The sequence below is a fragment of the Ranitomeya imitator genome, chromosome 5, assembly GCF_032444005.1.
Source record: "Ranitomeya imitator isolate aRanImi1 chromosome 5, aRanImi1.pri, whole genome shotgun sequence".
In the NCBI taxonomy this organism is placed as follows: domain Eukaryota; kingdom Metazoa; phylum Chordata; class Amphibia; order Anura; family Dendrobatidae; genus Ranitomeya; species Ranitomeya imitator.
Window position 1 is genome coordinate 11,775,310 of NC_091286.1, and position 19,717 is coordinate 11,795,026.

Here is a 19,717-nt window from a genome sequence, read left to right on the forward strand (position 1 = left end):
TGAGGGAGGCTATTATAGTGGTTATTCCGAAGGAGGATAAGGATCTGGGGAAGCCTGAGTCATATCGGCCAATCTCTCTGTTAACCATTGATGTCAAGCTCTTGGCCAAGGTGTTAGCTACCCGTCTGTCTAGTGTCATTACTAACCTTGTGCATCCGGATCAGTCTGGTTTTATGCCTGACAGATCTACAGCGGTTAATCTGCGGAGGCTGCATATGAACCTGCAGCTGAAGTCTGACAATTGTGGCCGAAGGGTTATTGCATCCTTGGACGCCCATAAGGCGTTTGACAGTGTGGAGTGGGGATATCTCTGGCGGGTGTTGAAATGTATGGGTATTGGCCCGCAATTTGTGGCGTGGACTCAACTGTTATATTCACTACCAACAGCTAGAATTAGAGTGAATGGGGAACTTTCTCAGCCTATAAAGCTGGCCAGAGGTACGAGGCAGGGTTGCCCACTGTCGCCCCTTCTGTTTGCCTTAGCTGTGGAGCCATTGGCCGCCAAGATCCGACAGTCGGATGAAGTCCCTGGGTTCAGTTATGGGAGTGTTGAGGAGAAGATTGCGTTATATGCAGACGACATCCTACTGTTCCTAGCGGACCCGGATGAAGCCTTGAATGGGGCTATCGAGATCGTTGGGAAATTTGGAGACTTATCGGGATTGAGGATAAACTGGGATAAATCGGTCCTCTTTGAGGTGGATGGGGTGGAGGAGAGCAGAAGTGAGCCATTGGGAGAGGGGCGGCTTAGGGTGGTATCCCTTTTCAGATACCTGGGAATATGGATCTCGATGCCAGTTACAGAGTTTCTGTATAGGAATTTGACACCTCTCGTGGGCGCCCTTAAAGCAAAAGTGGATGCATGGAATAAATTGCACTTATCGGTGGTGGGGAGGGTTAATCTAATTAAAATGGTTCTGATGCCCAAATTACTCTACGTCCTACATAACGCGCCAGTTTGGATTCCACGTGGGAAATTCCGGCAGATTAATGCTCTATTTAGAAGTCTGATATGGGGGAGGCGGTACCCACGTATTCGCCTGGAGACGCTTCAGCGACCCAAGGAAGATGGAGGATTGGCTTTACCCAATCCTGAGTTATACTTTCTTGCAGCCCAGAGCCAGCATTTGAAGGGCTGGGCGCGGGAGGCGTCTGCCAGTGCGGTGCAGCACTTGATGGAGAGGGTGACAGACCGACGACCGGTAGCGCAGTGTCTGGAGGATGGTTCCTTGGGAGTATTGGGGAAATTATACCCAACTATGTTTTTGATATATAAATTATGGACCAGACTGCGACAGATTCGGGGGGTTACGGGGCTGACTAAATTTACACCGATATGGTTTAATAATAATTTGGTTGAGTTTGCGGCCCTTGGAGTGCTGACGGAGTGGAGGGCCAAAGGAATCCACTTGGTGGCTCAGATAGTTCAACAACGAGGATTAAAGTCCTTTTCGCAGCTGCAAGGGGAGTTTGGACTGAGACCGACTGGGGAGTATCAATATGCTCAGATGAAACATGCTTTTAAAGCTCAAAACAGGAGCGGTGGTGTTGAGATCCAAGAGGACATAGTTCTGGAATACGTGTGTGGGGAAGGGTCCACAAGGGGAGTAATTACCACCCTTTATAAGGACCTTCTACATGCATATTTGTTAGACTTCCCTTTAAAAGCGAGAGCGAAATGGGAAAGAGATTTAGGCCCAATGGAGGATGAAACCTGGGAATCGGTGTTGGAGTCGGTTCCACGAGTGTCGCTGAGCGAGCCGTATAGACTATCGCAGCTGTACATCTTGCACAGAGTCTATAAATCACCGGAAGTGTTGTGCAGAGCGGGGTTGCGTGCTGACTCTGAATGCCCGAGATGTAAGAATGGGAATGCAGGAATATACCACATGATGTGGACATGTCCAAGACTGGTTGCTTTCTGGTTGGTGGTAATGAGCCGTGTGGAAGGGGCGTATAAATGCAGAGTGCCGAGAGATCCGATAGTGTGTATACTAGGATATGTAGAGGAAATTAGAGTGGATAACATCTGGAAGATAGCAATAGCTAGGCTATTATACATGGCAAGGAAGGTAATAGCAAGGAACTGGATCAAGGAGGAACCGCCTACGAGGGGTGAATTCCTGAATTATGTTAAACATGGTCTCAATCTGGAAAAGGGGGTCTATAAAAGACGTGGGAAAATAGAAACGTTTGACAAAATGTGGTCTCCGTGGCTCGAGCTGGGATGAATAGTTATGGGAAATGGGAGAGTGAGAGCCTCTGAAAGGAAGAGAGTGCCAAAGGAACAAGCGAACATAAGTGAGTCAAATGGCTCAAGGAACCATCAATACTGGTAACAAAAGTATAACTGGGAAGGAGCTGTCAGGGGAGGGGGAGGTTTGGGTATGGTTGGGATTGTTGGGGGTTTGGAAAATGTTAAAATTTTTGTAAAATACTGGACAGTGCATAAATTGTATTGTGCATGTTTGCTTTCAATAAAAAAAACTATTTAAACAAAAAAAAAGTCTCCATCCTGAAAGAAGATTTTTAGATTCTGTCTCAGGTGTTATTAGGAACAGTGATAGAAATGAGGGAGTAGGAAGAAAAGGGAAAAGTATCTTCCCCTGTAAACTTGGTTTTCCAGGATCCACAATCATCGTCATTTTCCAAGGGGAAGGCTTTTCGGTATTATTTATGTGGTGTCATAAACTATATGTATATAATGATTTAGGCGACTTCCTTTGCTCCCTTATTTTCCACTCATTTTCATCCAGTCAGTGTAGGGCATCTTTGGGGGATTCATAGAAGTGAACGTCCTCAAAAGCCACCACCCTGAGACGAGCAGCGTATAGCATAGTATGGGGTAAGCTCAGTGATCTGTCGCCTTTTAACATCTGTGAATTGCACCCATCTTTGGGTTTCAGCCAAGAAATCTGGGAACTTAGATTTCTTTTATTCTGGCCTTATGGAGAATAGTGTCCCTGTCCTTATAATGCAACAATTTAATCAACATGGGTCTCAAGGGCGCCCCTGGTGGTGGAGGCCTGGTGGGAACTCTGTGTGCTCGCTCTATGGCGACTAAAGGAGATAGAGTATCTTTGCTAAAGGTAAACATGAGCCATTTTTCAAAAAATTCTCCAGGGTTGCAATTGTCACTTTTTCTGGCACCCCCATCAAACGTATATTGTTTTTGCGTAGCCTGTTTTCAAGGTCATCAGTTTTGTTAACCCCTTAGCAACCAGGGAAATTTCAGTTTTTGAATTTGTTTTTTGCTCTGTAAAAATAGGATTATTGTCAGATCGTCACAGTAAAAATACGTTTGTAAACTAAGGAGGAATTTAAATATGCACGCCCCTTACCCTCTGTTACTTCCCCTATTTGCTGGTAGAGAATATATGGTTGGACAAATACATTCCTAACATATATCCGAGGAAGGCTATTGTGCAGCTGAAACGCTTTTAACCTTTTAAAAATGAATCTTTGTTTTGAATAAATGCTCATTGGAACAACCTACCAAACGTGGTCATCACAAGACAGCGCTGATCCTGGTTTTCGTTCTGATCTTCTATCATGGTCAAATCAAGGAAGCAGTTTTTCCTGTTTCTCTGGGAATGGCTGCAGTCTCTTATATTTGATTCTAAGCTGAAATGGGAGCTGTTCCTCAATCAGCACAACTACACCAATCAGCACAACTACACCAATCAGCACAACTATACCAGGTGAGTTTACACTGCTTCTCGCTGTATAATATTGGACACAAACTCACTACGCTTAGATAGCACCGCTGTTTCTTTTTTCCTCTTAGGACTATTGTGACGCAACTCGTGTAAGAAACATTTATAAACTAATGCGACCCCTCCTAGTCACACAGGAACAAATGTGTTCACATTTGTGCTGGAAGCAGCAGCAAAGTGTCTATAAAGTAGCTGGATGATTATATGTTGAATGGTGGAACTTGCCAAAAGCAGCACATGTATAACTAAACAGATAGGTTTCCTAGTCAGGGTATTGAAATAATGTCCACTAAGCTTTGGGTTAAAGGAAAAAGAAGCTCATTGAAGAGCCCCACCTCAGCTCGAAGCTGTACTGATGAGGGCAAAAACTCCAAAACAGTCTACAGATGGGTCTCTGGGCTTGCTGATACAAACTTTTTTGCATATTTTTTCACATGAAAATAAGTCCATTTACTAACCTGGGTGTCTTCAATGAGAGTCCGTATTCCTACTTTGAATAATTTGGTAATAGCTGGTGCTCTTGCTTTTATATCTAACACCCCACCACCCATCGTCTCCTCCTTGATTATGATTGACTAGATGGTGGCCCGATTCTAACGCATCGGGTATTCTAGAATATGTATGTAGTTTATTTATGAAGATTTAAGAATAATGCAATGAATACACCGGATTTTCTAGGTAAAATATATACATATAAATCCCGCGCTAATATCGCTGATTGGTCGCAGCCGGCCGGGCCGTAGAGTGTGGTTGAAATCCCACGCCAATTCGCGGCCGGACTGCGCCCCTTGCTGATTGGTCGCGGGCGGCTGGCGCGACCAGCGAAGCGGGATTTCCGTTACAGACAAACGGATGATGGAAATTAGATGATTATATAGTAAAGATAGGATGGTGGAGTTAGAATTGGCTGCCGATGAACGACATGTGCTATTCCAGGACTTACCTCGGACGCATGGCAGCTGACCCCGAAAGGGGCAGCAAGATGGAACTGTCAAGAATAGATAGACTTGACAAGTACAGGCAGGCATTACAGGAACACTGGGAGACACTGCAGGTGTAGACAGGTATGACTGATATACAGACTGGCATGGATGGTATACACGCTGCTGCATGCAGGTACAGCTGGTATATAGACTGTTATGGCTGGTGCAGGCAGGAGCAGCTGGTGTGCAGATTGGCATGGCTGGTTCAGGCAGGTACAGCTGGTGTACAGACTGGCATGGCTGGTATACAGACTGGCATGACTGGAGCAGATATATACGGCTGGTGCTGGCAGGTATGGCTGGTATACAGACTGGCACAGCTGGTGCAGGCAAGTTTTGGCGGGCACGAATAATATACAGGCAGGCAAATGCAGGAGGACACGTCTGGAATACAAGGACAAAAGGCAAGTACGGGCAGTCTGACTGGCGGTTACTGGTGACCTGACAACTAGCAATGTTAAGAACAGGCTAGCCATGTTTCTCAGGCACCTCCCGTCAGGTGGAGGTGCCTTAAATAATACGTGTCCCCCAGTCATTGGCTGGGACACTTTAGGATGGCGCACGCTGTCCCTTTAATTGAGCGTGGGCACGTGTGCCCTAAGGAGAAGGGAGTGCAGGACGGGGGCCACAGCAGTGAATAAGTCGGTGTCCTTGCCTGGGTAGTTAAGAAGTGTGCAGGGATGCCGGCGCTACAGTTTAATGATGAATGCCAAAGCACTTTCCACCTCGGAACCACTTACTGGACTCTTGTGATCTATTTTGCCTAAAGATTGAACGTTCTTAGTCTCGACGATTCACATCGACCCATTTACTTCCTGCAGGAATATGTGACTGAAAACCAAACTCTGGATGAAATCAAAGAAAGAATTGTATATTACGATGTGATAGAACAAGACATCAGTCACATAAGCTCAGCTATACCTATAGGATTCATCGAACTTCGCACAGGTACGTCCTGATATCGTCCAGCAGTAGATCCTGGTAAATGGATTCCTTACTGAGGATCAGCCGCAATACGTTCTGAGCTGAAAACATCCCATAATACTTGGTTGTATCTAGCGAAAATTGTCATTTTACTCCCATCACTTTCTATTTTAGCTCCCATTAAAGCCTCCATAATTACCGAGGCCAAAGCGTTGAAACTGCTCTTATGCAGATATCTGAACGAAGAATACAAGACGAAGATGACGAGCATTGCCGAGTTTATAAGCGAGTATATGAAGATATTATCTCGGCCGATTCTTGATTTAGACGATGTGCAGTCTGCACTGAAGGCTCTGACTATCATCAGAGAGAATGAAATACGTATAGACCAGGGCATGGGCCCTGTGGAGGTGAGAAGATCCGACCTCAGCGTGATGACTTCCTTCTCACGGATCACGTTGTAACGATATTACTTTCTTTTTTTAGGAAGCTTACGCCATCTTAAGTAGATTTCAAGTTAATGTTGCAACAGAAGAGACTGAAGTTGTCGATGCTTTGAGATATTCTTTTACAAAACTTGTTTCTAAAGTAGTAAGTGTTGTAATGTAAATGATTAGGTAATAGTTTATCAGAAAACTACTACTAATTTAGGTACTCCCGCCGTCCTAGAAAGGGGCTTGCCCTATAATACAGAATATTACCTACTGCTTGTATTAGAGGCTGATCACTGCCAGTAACTGTGATAAATCAACCACTGGGTGTAAAGCCAGCCTCACACACGATCACACCATGCAACACATTAGTCTACTGTGGATAAGGGCAGTTATACCTATGTGTCCAGAAGGTAATTAGTTGTTAGACACTTCAAACAATGTATATCAAAAAGGTGTCTGTTGTGGCACCATTGCCACCAGACCAGAAGCAATTCCAACAAATGTAAAGTTAAAGCATAAATATTTATCGATAATCAATTAAAATAATAAATGGATATTAAATTTGACAGGACTAAAACCTCCATAAAGAAGGAGAGAAACAACACATTATCTTAGCACAATGGTATGAAAGGGTATGAGAACAATAATAATATTATCAGTATATCAATATGAAGGTTATGGAATAGCTAATATATTATAAATTCAATTGTAATATATGGTATTATCCATATGGGATTCAATAGACAAAAAATACAATGAATCAAGATAATTATAGCAATAGTGGTAGACTAATGAATCCAAAAGGATATTTCAAAGTTGAAATCAACCTAATGTAAAAAATAAATATACCAATATGCTGATCCCTTAACCAAGCTATCCAAAAGGTAGTACACCGAGGTATCTGATAACATCACAATATATATACCTAATAATCACCAGTAGTGAGGCTAAAACGATGCCTCCTATGAATCGTTCATTACCTACGTAGGGCCGGACGGGAGGGAGAGCACAGCCCTGCTACAGGCATTCGTGTCCACTAGTGATGAGCGAATATACTAGTTACTCGAGATTTCCCGAGCATGCTCGGGGGTCCTCCGAGTATTTTTTAGTGCTCTGAGATTTTGTTTTTAGCACCGCAGCTGATTGATTTACCTCTGTTAGCAAGCATAAGTACATGTGGGGGTTGCCTGGTTGCTAGGGAATCCCCACATGTAATCAAGCTGGCTAACAGATGTAAATCATTCAGCTGCGGCAAGAAAAACTAAATCTCAGAGCACTAAAAAATACTCGGAGGACCCCCGAGCGTGTATAGAAATGACTTGCACACTGTTGCCATAATGAAAATTAATAATGTACTAAATGTTAATATTAATGTATGTGTACCGACACCAGAGCCTCATATACAGTGGGGCAAAAAAGTATTTAGTCAGTCAGCAATAGTGCAAGTTCCACCACTTAAAAAGATGAGAGGCGTCTGTAATTTACATCATAGGTAGACCTCAACTATGGGAGACAAACTGAGAAAAAAAAATCCAGAAAATCACATTGTCTGTTTTTTTTAACATTTTATTTGCATATTATGGTGGAAAATAAGTATTTGGTCAGAAACAAAATTTCATCTCAATACTTTGTAATATATCCTTTGTTGGCAATGACAGAGGTCAAACGTTTTCTGTAAGTCTTCACAAGGTTGCCACACACTGTTGTTGGTATGTTGGCCCATTCCTCCATGCAGATCTCCACTAGAGCAGTGATGTTTTTCGCTTTTCGCTTGGCAACACGGACTTTCAACTCCCTCCAAAGGTTTTCTATAGGGTTGAGATCTGGAGACTGGCTAGGCCACTCCAGGAACTTGAAATGCTTCTTACGAAGCCACTCCTTCGTTGCCCTGGCGGTGTGCTTTGGATCATTGTCATGTTGAAAGACCCAGCCACGTTTCATCTTAAGTGCCCTTGCTGATGGAAGGAGGTTTGCACTCAAAATCTCACGATACATGGCCCCATTCATTCTTTCATGTACCCGGATGAGTCGTCCTGGCCCCTTTGCAGAGAAACAGCCCCAAAGCATGATGTTTCCACCACCATGCTTTACAGTAGGTATGGTGTTTGATGGATGCAACTCAGTATTCTTTTTCCTCCAAACATGACAAGTTGTGTTTCTACCAAACAGTTCCAGTTTGGTTTCATCAGACCATAGGACATTCTTCCAAAACTCCTCTGGATCATCCAAATGCTCTCTAGCAAACTTCAGACCGGCCCGGACATGTACTGGCTTAAGCAGTGGGACGCGTCTGGCACTGCAGGATCTGAGTCCATGGTGGCGTAGTGTGTTACTTATGGTAGGTCTTGTTACATTGGTCCCAGCTCTCTGCAGTTCATTCACTAGGTCCCCCCGCGTGGTTCTGGGATTTTTGCTCACCGTTCTTGTGATCATTCTGACCCTACGGGGTGGGATTTTGCGTGGAGCCCCAGATCGAGGGAGATTATCAGTGGTCTTGTATGTCTTCCATTTTCTAATTATTGCTCCCACTGTTGATTTCTTCACTCCAAGCTGGTTGACTATTGCAGATTCAGTCTTCCCAGCCTGGTGCAGGGCTACAATTTTGTTTCTGGTGTCCTTTGACAGCTCTTTGGTCTTCACCATAGTGGAGTTTGGAGTCAGACTGTTTGAGGGTGTGCACAGGTGTCTTTTTATACTGATAACAAGTTTAAACAGGTGCCATTACTACAGGTAATGAGTGGAGGAAAGAGGAGACTCTTAAAGAAGAAGTTACAGGTCTGTGAGAGCCAGAAATCTTGATTGTTTGTTTCTGACCAAATACTTATTTTCCACCATAATATGCAAATAAAATGTTAAAAAAACAGACAATGTGATTTTCTGGATTTTTTTTTCTCAGGTTGTCTCCCATAGTTGAGGTCTACCTATGATGTAAATTACAGACGCCTCTCATCTTTTTAAGTGGTGGAACTTGCACTATTGCTGACTGACTAAATACTTTTTTGCCCCACTGTAGCTATGGCAACCAAAAAATGGTCTACACCAGTATAAAAAGATAGAAAATTATTATTCAGTCATTAAGGATTCAGTAAGTTGCATAGCCGGGCTCCCCAGAGCCGGTCCAGGCTGTGGAGCCCCCTCTATCAGTGCATTGCATTCTGGATTTACACCGATGAGTGGTCTGAAGCAGACAAGCCATGATAGTCAGTGATTGCACAGTTTTATTTGTAGTCACCTATTAAGCCCAATGATGAGTTATCTGTCCTGTGTTAGGTATCTGTTCAAGATGAGCTGAGCCGTATACAGTCAGATCTTATTAGCCGGCTCTCCCAGTCTGTAATCATTCTTCAGAGGGACGTGATAGAGTTTGACACTGAATATGACAAGGTAAGATGGAGCGTGACGGTGTCTTTACAATTAATACTGCAGTCTAGTCATTCTAAAAATGTGCCAGCTTTATTCAGAATTACATAAAAAAAGCTATGGGAAATGAGGCAAAGCATAAAATGTCCTTTATGAATCAAATGATGGGAGGAATGTGTAAAGCCTGCATCTCGCACAACTTTGCAGCACCACCCTCCTCACCGTTCACCGCTCTGCTTCCCCAGCATCAGACCATCTCCCCAAGCTGCCTCATGTTCACTGCCAGCTCTACTCCTAGAGAGTCTCCACCTGGCTATAGGGAGGCTTAGCCAGATCCTGCATGAATTTAACTGTGCTGTGTCCTGCAGGGTTTGCCTTCACCAGCCTATCCCTAGACAGCAGGGGGTTTATTGGGCAGCTCCTATTACCACTACTCCTCAATTGTTGGTTACCAGTTGTTTGTCTCTGGATCCTGTCCTCACCATAGAATTCAGGGTCAGAAGTATGCAAAAGAACATCTAAATAAGCTGATGCATTGTGGAAACAAGTCCTGTGGACCGATGAGGATAAAATAGATCTCTGTGGCCACAATGATCAAAGGTAAGTGTGTAGAAAAAAAGGCACAGAATTTCAGGAAAAGAACATCACGCCAACCATTAAGCATGGGTGTGGATCAATCAGGCTTTGGGGTTGTGTCCCAGGCAATGGGAATATTTCACGGGTAGAGAGAAGAATAGATTCTATGAAATTTCACCAAATTCTTGATGCAAACATAACACCATCTGTAAAAAAGCTGAAGGTGAAAAAAAGAGGATGGCTGCTACAAACAGATAATGGTCCTACACAAGTCACAATTCACAGTAGACGACCTCAAAAGGCGCAAACTGAAGGTTTTACAATGGCCCTCACAGTCTCCTGATCTGAACATCATTGAAAATCTGTGTTTAGACCTAAAATTAGCAGAGGAAACAAGACGCACCGGGAATCTCATAGAACTGGAGGAATTCTCCAAGAAGAAATGGATGAAAATCCCTCAAACTGAAAGACTGTTGTCCGGCTACGAAAAGTGTTTACAAGCTGGGATACTTGCAAAAAGGGACGCTACTAGGTACTAACCATGCAGGGTGCCCAAACTTTTGTATTGATCCATTTCGCATTTTAGAATTTTTAAAATCTAAAAAATTACAATATTTTTTAGAGACCATTTCATCTTCAACTTGCTTACCTTTTCACAAACTTGTGTAATTACAGGCCAAAAACAAAAGTCTATTTTCTTCACAAACCAGAAAGAAACACATAAATTCAAATTCAGCATATAGATAACCGTCTATTCTTCCTGGCTTGCTGAAAATAGACGTCTGGTTAATTAAGATCTAATGCTGTGTCGTCACACTTGGGTTTATGCACATTGTATACTTGCAGTCATGTGACCACCCACTGTCATGGGCAACACCAGAGAATCCTGACAGTGTGCAGTGCACGCACACTAAGGATTTACAGACAGTGACCTCAGACTAACACCACAAGACAGCGACTTTAATGCATATAGAAAGCACCATAAATGTCTGATATGTAGGGGTCCTAAGCATGGAAGCAGTGCCTATCAGGACAATAGAGGTTGGCCTCTCCATCTTTACGTTATAGTTTGGGAGATATTTGTACAGCCCAATGTTTCCCATCTCCGTTAGCTACAATGAATATACCATCACTGTTGCCTGGCCACGTCTCCACCTCATTCACTTTCTTCCATGCCTCTATTTTGTTAAACTATGGGGATACCAGTGATGACCACAGAATGCACCATTAACATATTCATATCTCTGCTCCGGTGCAACGCACTGTCTAATCCTCTCTGAGAGGGCAGATCCATGTGAGCAGCCATCAAACAGTGTGGGCACCTCTGTGGCCTCATGGTGGAGAGCCGCAGAGACTGGCCGCACCGCTGCCCGGATCAGGAGCAGGACCCCACCCTTCCCAAGGTATAGGGTCTTCTAAAGAAGACAATCCCTTACAGACAAGATACGAAATAGAACAACATAACATGTTATCAGGCATTTTAGGTAATATAAATGTCAAAGAATTTAGGGGAGGCCATTTTTTTAAGTGTTTCTTAAGGTCCTGTGACTTCATTTTTTGACACATGCATTGTAGGTCAACTCAATTCACACTCCACGAAGGGGACGTCTGTGGGCACTTGGACCCCCCGTCTCCACTACATGCCTCATTACCTTGTGATGGCCCTTCCAGGTGGGCCCTGCGTGATGATGAAGCACTTGGTTGCAAGATGATGGCACGGGTGCTGCTGTCTTGTAAAATACTCGTATTACTAATTTGCACATTACATGTGACCTTTATGGTAATGTTCCATTTCCTTACATGTTAGCACCCTGCTGACTTCACTCATCCTTTTGGTATATATTCTGGTTTTTATTTCTCCAGGAAGGACCAATGGTTCCTGGTATAACCTCTCAGGAGGCCAGTGCGAGGCTGCAGATATTCCAGGTAAGCAGGATGTATTTCCAGCAATGGGATAGCTGTGGGCTGCTGTAACATTGGTTAAAATGTTGTATTTCCACAATAATTACTGCAGACACGTTTTAATGAACTTTGGAGACGATGCGTCACTTATTCTTCTGGAGAACAGCTTTGTGGCCTGCCTGTGACTGAATATGAGATTTTACATAGGAGGAGGTAATGCAGAATTATTTTGTTAGAATTATTATTGAGATGCCTTGCATTTTTTGTTCTCTTGAATTACAGGTAATGCATAACCATATTTTGGCACACTTATTTACACAGAAAAGAAGTGAAATATGGAGACGTATAGAAGGACGATAGTAATATGGCTTCGTACACCGTGTTGCCTCTGAGGCATTTTAAAATTGCTGCATTTTTTGCTTGATTTGTAGATTAATTTAAGGAGTCTGGATCATTATTTAAATTAAAGGACTTTATTATGTGTGTGTGTGTTTTTATACAATATCACTATGGAGTTAGTAATGGGGGTGTCTTACAGATGCCTGTCTATTACTGACCTCTGAGCTTGATGTCACCTGACAATACAAAGGTGACATAACCCCCCAACTATCACCCCACTTGCCACCACATCAGGGCAAGTGGCAAGAGTGAGGCTAAGTGCCAGATTTATGGCATCTTATGGATGCCCCATTTCTGGCGTGGCCGAAAGCTGATGTTTTTAGTCTTGGATGGGGCCAATATCCATGGCCCTTTCCTGGGCTATTAATAACAGCGCACAGCTGTCTTCCTAGCCTTTGCTGGTCATTAATTACAGGGGGACCCTATGTCTTTTTTTGTGTCCCCATTTTAATAACCATGGAAGGCTAAGTATACAGCTGTGAGCTGATATTAATAGCCTGGGAAGCTCCATGGGTATTACCCCTTTCCCAGGCTATGGACATCTGCCTCTAGCTGTCCACTTTCCCTCTGCTGGTTAATATATTTTTGGGGGTCGTTTTTTGGAGATTTTTTTTTTTTTAGTCAAAAATACATGTACAGTAAACTACACACGCAAAGCATTGATTATATATCTCAATCATATATTTATATCTAATCTCTCTATATATATCTTGAAGAATATTTTTCTTGGAAAACTTTGTGTAAATGACAGTAGAGAATTGCTCTAGGCAAAAGCTCATGTTAAAAATCCCATGGAAATCAAATGCAAAGTGTTAAAAATCGGATTGTACTAGCATGTAATTCGCATGACACTTTTCCCACTTTTCTAGATGAAAATCAGACCTAAGTTTTAAATGCTAGTGTGTCTCTGGCCTTAATCCTAAAATGGTGACTGCTTGTAGCTACTGTGATTTTTGGCTGCTTATTTCGTCCACAGGTGCGTAAGATTCTGATAATGCTATTAACATGAATGGGCCACTCACAGGAATTTCTGCGACTAAAATGCCACATGTGAACAGTCCCTGTGGTACTGTACATGTCAATGGGACGTAGTTTTTGAAGCCAAAGCAAGGAATGGATTCTCGTATATGACAAATCTTCAAACTCCTAAAATTGACTTCAAAAACTATATCCATATGGTGCGTTTGATAGCACCAGCTCCACAATACTGTGGTATTGCAGCATACATAATAAGCTAGTGAGCGATCGCAGGTTCAGCTTAACTTAGGGTACTTTCACACTAGCGTTTTTTTAAATCCGTCACAATGCGTCGTTTTGCAGAAAAAACTCATCCTGCAAAAGTGCTTGCAGGATGCGTTTTTTCCCCATACACTTCTATTGACGACGCATTTGCGACGGATTTGCACACTTCGCATCCGTCTTGCGACGAATGCGTCGTGCTTTGGCGGACCGTCGGGAGAAAAAAACCCTACATGTAACGTTTTTTTCTCCCGACGGAACGCTTTTTCCGACCGCGCATGCGCGGCCGGAACTCCGCCCGCACCTTACAATGGGGCAGCGGATGCGCCGGAAAAATGCATCCGCTGCCTCCATTGTGCAATACAGCTAACGCTAGCGTCGGAATCTCTCCATGACGCATTGCGACGGGGAGATTCCGACGCTAGTGTGAAAGAAGCCTAAGAAGGCTAAAATAAAAGGTTTTGAAAAAGTTTAATAAAAAATATTTATGATAATTAAGTAAAAAAAAGTTCTGTTTGGTATTGTCACATCCGCAAAAGTCCAATCTATCAAAATATAACGATATTTAAAGGGGTTATCCAGGACTATTAATTTTTTTTTACTCCGGGCCTAAGAACTAACAGGCAGGTAATTGCTAACTATCTGCTTGTTTTTCCTAACGCTGATCTCTGCCGGCACAGAAGGGTCACTGACTTCCGCTGACGTCACATTGACACCGCAGCAGCTTCTCTTCCGCTCTGCTCTGTTGTAGGTGATTGGGAAACCAGAACAATTCTTATCTTTGGATGAGGCCATTATCAAAGATCATTCAGATTAGGATTGATTGCCACCCCTTTGTGTGGAGTAAATACCTTCATGGGAGTTAACTCCTCAGTGAAGACACCGGAAGCTGTCGCTAGTCTAAAAGGGAGTACATTTGTGGAAATCGCAGGAACGTGAGATGTCGTCGCGGACAGGAGGCAGGTCAAGAGTTAACAGATTTATTAACAACACGGATACTCCGCACAGGGAGTGAAAGGACTCGGGAGGTGTATAAGGGAGATGGGCAGAACTGGGAGCTAGGACGGGTTAGGGCAGGAACGAGCGACAGTTCGATAGGACGAAACAAAGGCAATAAAACTTATCAGTCTGCAGTTTTCTTGATTGCAGCGTCTTGGTTCTCCAACGGTGGCACCGACCGCAGCGGCATGTGTAGTCTCGGAGGTGTCTGTAGAAGACTGGGTTCCGATCCACGTAAAGGGTGATGGGCCTCTGAAAGGTGAGGAGCGCAGCTGCACTCACGAATGCCAAACGCTGTGCTCAGTCCAGTACGTAGTACCGCCGAAACAAAGCCTCGCTCCGCGGTGTGTACAGGTACCTCGCTAAGTGGCTCTGACCTAGTCACCTGCTTCTCAATGCGCTGCGCGCACATTAAAGTCACTGCTTTAAACTGAGAGTCACCTCCTGGCATGGAGGTTAGCAGGAAACTGGCAGTCTCGTCCACCTACAGCAGACTGGTACGCAGTTTACCTGTCAAGTCGGCCTGCGCTCAAGGGAAACTCTGCTTTCACAGTTGTTAGTGCACCCAATTGTCCACTTTTCTTTCCTGCCTGGACTCTGACCTGTTTCCCACGCACAGCACCTTTTAACCCAGCCCCGCTTACCGTAGTCACATGCAAAGGTCTGTCCTTGTCTGAAAGTCTTCCCCCCTGCAACATGGGTGACAATCCCGGTAGGTCCAAAACCAGCGCGAGATAGGTATGCCCGATCTTGATCTTCCTCTTACACAGTGAACTGGGAATGAAGAAACCCCTGGTGAGACTGTGTGATGGGTGTATGGAGATACAAGTTGTGAAGGAACAAATTATGAAAGATTCTCCATTTTGTGCTAGATTCTCCATTTTGTGCTTTGACTCCATTTTCTTGTTGGTTATAGATAAATTCTGTTATTTAATTAGGTAAAAGGTTACAGCTACCATGAAGTAATTTTATCTTGTTTTTCATAAGTTTGTTATTCAACTAGGCTATGGTTCATAATTGGCATAAAGACCTTGAGTGTTCTAACTCGAGACAGGGCGGGGACTCGGGGGTGTATCGCTATACAAGACTGAGGCACCTGTTATGTCTTTTTTCTGCCAAGAAGACATGACCATATCTGTAGTTTCTGTTTTTTCTGTATCCTCATGGGTTAAGTTTTTCCTGCATTCTTATAGGTTGAGAACTGTGAGCGTGTTCTTATGCTGATTGGTTGAAGTATAATTTCTATGACTATGAAAAGTCATACACAATAAACGGGGGCCAGAGATCTGCTCGATCCCCCATACAGAGGCATACGTCTCCGTCTGGTCATTTTCAGTTGCCGGTAACGCCTTGTAGATTAATTTGGAAATCACTGAGTCAACCGTGAAGGATCAATTTAGATCCTCCCTCAACAGTTGGCGCCCGAAACGTTGGGCCCCAAACAGGAACGCCTCTTCCCCCTGGAGGACAACAAGACAAAGGACCCTCGGACAGGATACAGGCACTGGAAAATTGGGACTGATCATCCCCCACAACAACCATGGTAAGTTGGCAGTTATACTGTCCAGACTGACCGTTTGGTGTGGTTTTCCTGTGTTTGTTGCTGCAAAGAGGATCTGAGGTTTGTCCCCGATGGTGGGGTGATTTTGGGTGGAATCATATAGAGGTGTAGTTCCGTTGGGAGCCCAGTGCTCGAACCGTACCTCATCAGGGACAGACACCCCGGATTGACCAGTGATTGTAATTCTCTTTTTAGTCAAAATATCCTGAATTCCTGATCATTGTTAGAATCAGGCGCGGTGAGGTGATCGAAGATTGGGTAGGATGCGTAACTCAGGAATATATAGATATATATGTATATTTCCAGAGGTATCCGGAGGGTTAAGCTGAGACGCCCTCTTCCTTTCACTGAGTACCGTGTTTTTGGGTTGTCCCAGCGGGGGACAGGTAGACCCAGTGGAATAGACTATACGGCCGCTCTAGTACTATGCACGACTAAAGTAAGGATATTTAGCTCTAAAGGAGAATCAGTTTCCGTGGAAGTAAAAGAAGACTTTGAATTTGTGTGATGAATCTGATATTGTTAGCCTAAAGATGAGGAAAATATTCTCAATCATTGATTTTTCTAAGGTGTTCTGGCATGTGAATTGTGCGATGAAGGTTTTGTAGAAATTAAGTCTGAGAACTGCTGTATTCCGTTGCTGTGTGAAATTTCTAAACTACCCGATGGGAGGGGTAAGTCAAACAGCTGCGCTATTGCTTTTTTTTCTTTCTGTGCTGAGGAAAGCTGTGATGTTCTTATCTGTGTCTCTGGTATGGAGGGGGCACGTAGCTGCGTTCTAAGTTTCTCTATATTTTCTACCCTTGGTATAGAACGTGCTGGGAGATCTGTGTTTTGTTTAAAGCAACAATATTGTTTTGTAGTAGAAAGAAATATTGTAAGTTAAAAAAGGAAAGTTGTCTATTACTATGACAAAAAACTGGATGTTTTGTGGTGTAAGAAGAAACTGACAGGGGGTCTACCTGCTAGATAATATGGTCTCTCCCCAGGAAATTAAGCCTCTTCTCCTGACTGTAAGCCCTATGCCCCTTAACCCCAAGGCACCAATATATCCTGGACTGCCGAGAAGTTCTATGGGCATCTTATGGTAGTATTTAAAGTTCTGGGATTCTCATTGTAAATCATTTTTGTGGCAGCTTTTATGCCCGGCCTTAAATCTGAATTGAAAGAGGCAATAATGTCAGTCAGATCTGATATTGAGACTTCCACTCCGAATGATGCATTAAAAGTAGTACAAAGTTTTCAGAAGAACTTAACCCATTCTGCATCAGCAGGAATCACTGCGGCTACTGATTTAACCTTCAAAGTCACAAATGTCTACAGCAGAGAGGGATCCTTCTAGTTCCAGTGACGTCACCATGGATGCAGCGAATCCATGCAAAATCTTTGGACTCGTACAAATTGGTAGTCTCTTCAAGTCAGAATGGGTCTGATCATGCCTTTTTAGGAACTGATAGGTTAGATTGTTTTCCCTGGAATTATTCAGAGCCTGTAATGGGTTGAATGACACCTTGGATGAAAGTTGTGGATGGCTCAGAAGAAGGAGAGCCTGCAATATCCAGCCTTTGGATGGGACAAAGGAAAGAATGTGCATTGGGCAGATAAGCAGATTTGATATGAGAACTTAGACATACCATCCCATCTGAATAACGTGAGCCATTAAAATCTCTCTGCAGTAGAGAAATGTCCTCTCATTTGCAAAGGTGATGCAAGAGGGGGAAGACCTTAATGCAGTGGAGGGTGGTGATTCTGCAGCAGACTTATTAAAGATGATTGAGGCCTAAAAGAGGAGATTGAGGGTTGGGAAGACCTTCTGTCTCCTCAGAGCCGTAGGAATGCAAAGATGGCTGGAATTTTGCGCTCCTACTCTTGCTCCCAGCAGCATCCTTGATGATGTCACGTAGATATTTTCCAAAGAGTCTTTCCTGCAAAGTGTATAGGTCTTTTTCAATGCTGGATTAGCAGACCAGGATCTAAGTGGAGCCTTCAACAGCCACAGAAGTAGCCATAGTGCAGGCCCCAAGCTGCACTGACACAAGATAAACCTTTCAAAGGAACTGTGAAGCATGTAGCAAATGAGAAACTGCCTGAGAATATCCTCCTGCCATTCAGTTGGAGAGAGAAGGACCTCTAGGACAGACAAAGATCCCCTTGCAATGATACCAAAAAAGGGAAAATTGTTGCAGTGGTGCTATATAATGGGAGAAGGTTGGCCATGGAGAATAAATAGGAAGGAGATCCCCGTGGTACAAATCCTAACCACATCTCATGGAAGATCAGAAGGAGCGGCGGACATAGGCAAATTATACTAACCCATTCAACATCATAGGTCTCACCCCTTTGGTGACCTTGTATGGATCTTATGGATTCAGGCACTCCACTCTGGTGGTATTTATGGGCGGTGAATGGCGTCTGCAGGGAGGTACTACAACTACTTTGCAGTACACTTTGTGCTCCTCCTGGGAATGTGACCTAAACGTGGAAAACATCTACACCACTTAGGAGAAAGGAAAGAATTAAAAAGGTAAAAAAAAAAAACATGCAGACAACGTGATACAGATAGAGTTTATTTCCTACAGACACCATGCTCAGAGTTTATTCACACTAACATATCTTCTGTCATGGTAGAGAATCAGGCCAATTATAGTAATGACATTGTCAGAGTTTGATCCAAGTGTCATGTCAGTGTGATCCACTTCTCTTGTAATTCCTCCATCTTCTCCATTGTTTCTGTGTGCGTACATCAAACTACACTGGGATGACATCCGAGTGCAGTCCGATGTTTAACCTGCACCCATAGACTTGTACAGTGGCATGTAAAAGTTTGGTCACCCCTGGTCAAAATGACACAGATAACTTTGATCAAGGTCTGAAACCTTAATTAGCCTGTTAGGGTTATGACTTGTTCACTATCATCATAAGGAAAGACCAGGTGATTCAAATTTCCAGCTTTATAAAAACCCGTCCTCCTCTAACCCTGTGCCAAAAAACAGCAGCCATGGGTTCTTCAGAGCAGCCGCAGAGCACTCTGAGAATGGTGGAGATCCACAAAGCAAGAGAAGGTTATAAGAAGAGAGCAAAGCTTTTTCAAGTTGCCTTTTCCTCAGTTTGAACTATAACTAAGAAATGTCAGTTACCAGGAACAGTGGAGGTCAAGATAAGGTCTGGAAGACCAAGCAAAATTTCAGTGAAAGCTGCTCGTAGGATTGCTAGAGAGGCAAATCAGAACCCCCGCTTGACTGCAAAAGACCTTCAGAAAGATTTAGCTGACTCTGGAGTTGTGGTACATTGTTCTACTGTTCAGAGACACCTGCACAAATATGGCCTTCATGGAAAAGTCATCAGAAGAAAACCTCTCCTGCCTGATAAATTCTTGATGCAAACATAGCATAATCTGTAAAAAAGCTGAAGGTGAAAAAGAGGAAGAGGATGGCTACTACAAATGGATAATAATCCTAAACACACGTCACAATCCAAATTAGACGACCTCAAAAGGCGCAGGATGAGGGTTTTACAATGGCCCTACAATGGCCCTCACAGTCCCTGATCTGATCATCATTGAAAATCTGTGGCGAGACCTCAAAATAGCAGAGGATGGAAGACACCACAGGAATCTCACAGAAC

At 43.5% G+C, this 19,717-nt stretch overlaps 1 protein-coding gene across 1 annotated transcript in view; it reads left to right on the forward strand.

The window, feature by feature from the left end:
* DNAH8 (dynein axonemal heavy chain 8) overlaps positions 1-19,717 on the forward strand; it is a 239,106-nt gene that overhangs the window by 57,322 nt on the left and 162,067 nt on the right. The window contains exons 13-18 of the mRNA XM_069726468.1: positions 5,521-5,647; positions 5,798-6,033; positions 6,110-6,214; positions 9,328-9,441; positions 11,857-11,919; positions 12,008-12,108. Coding sequence (XP_069582569.1) covers positions 5,521-5,647; positions 5,798-6,033; positions 6,110-6,214; positions 9,328-9,441; positions 11,857-11,919; positions 12,008-12,108 — 746 coding nt within the window. The remainder of the gene's footprint in view (positions 1-5,520; positions 5,648-5,797; positions 6,034-6,109; positions 6,215-9,327; positions 9,442-11,856; positions 11,920-12,007; positions 12,109-19,717) is intronic.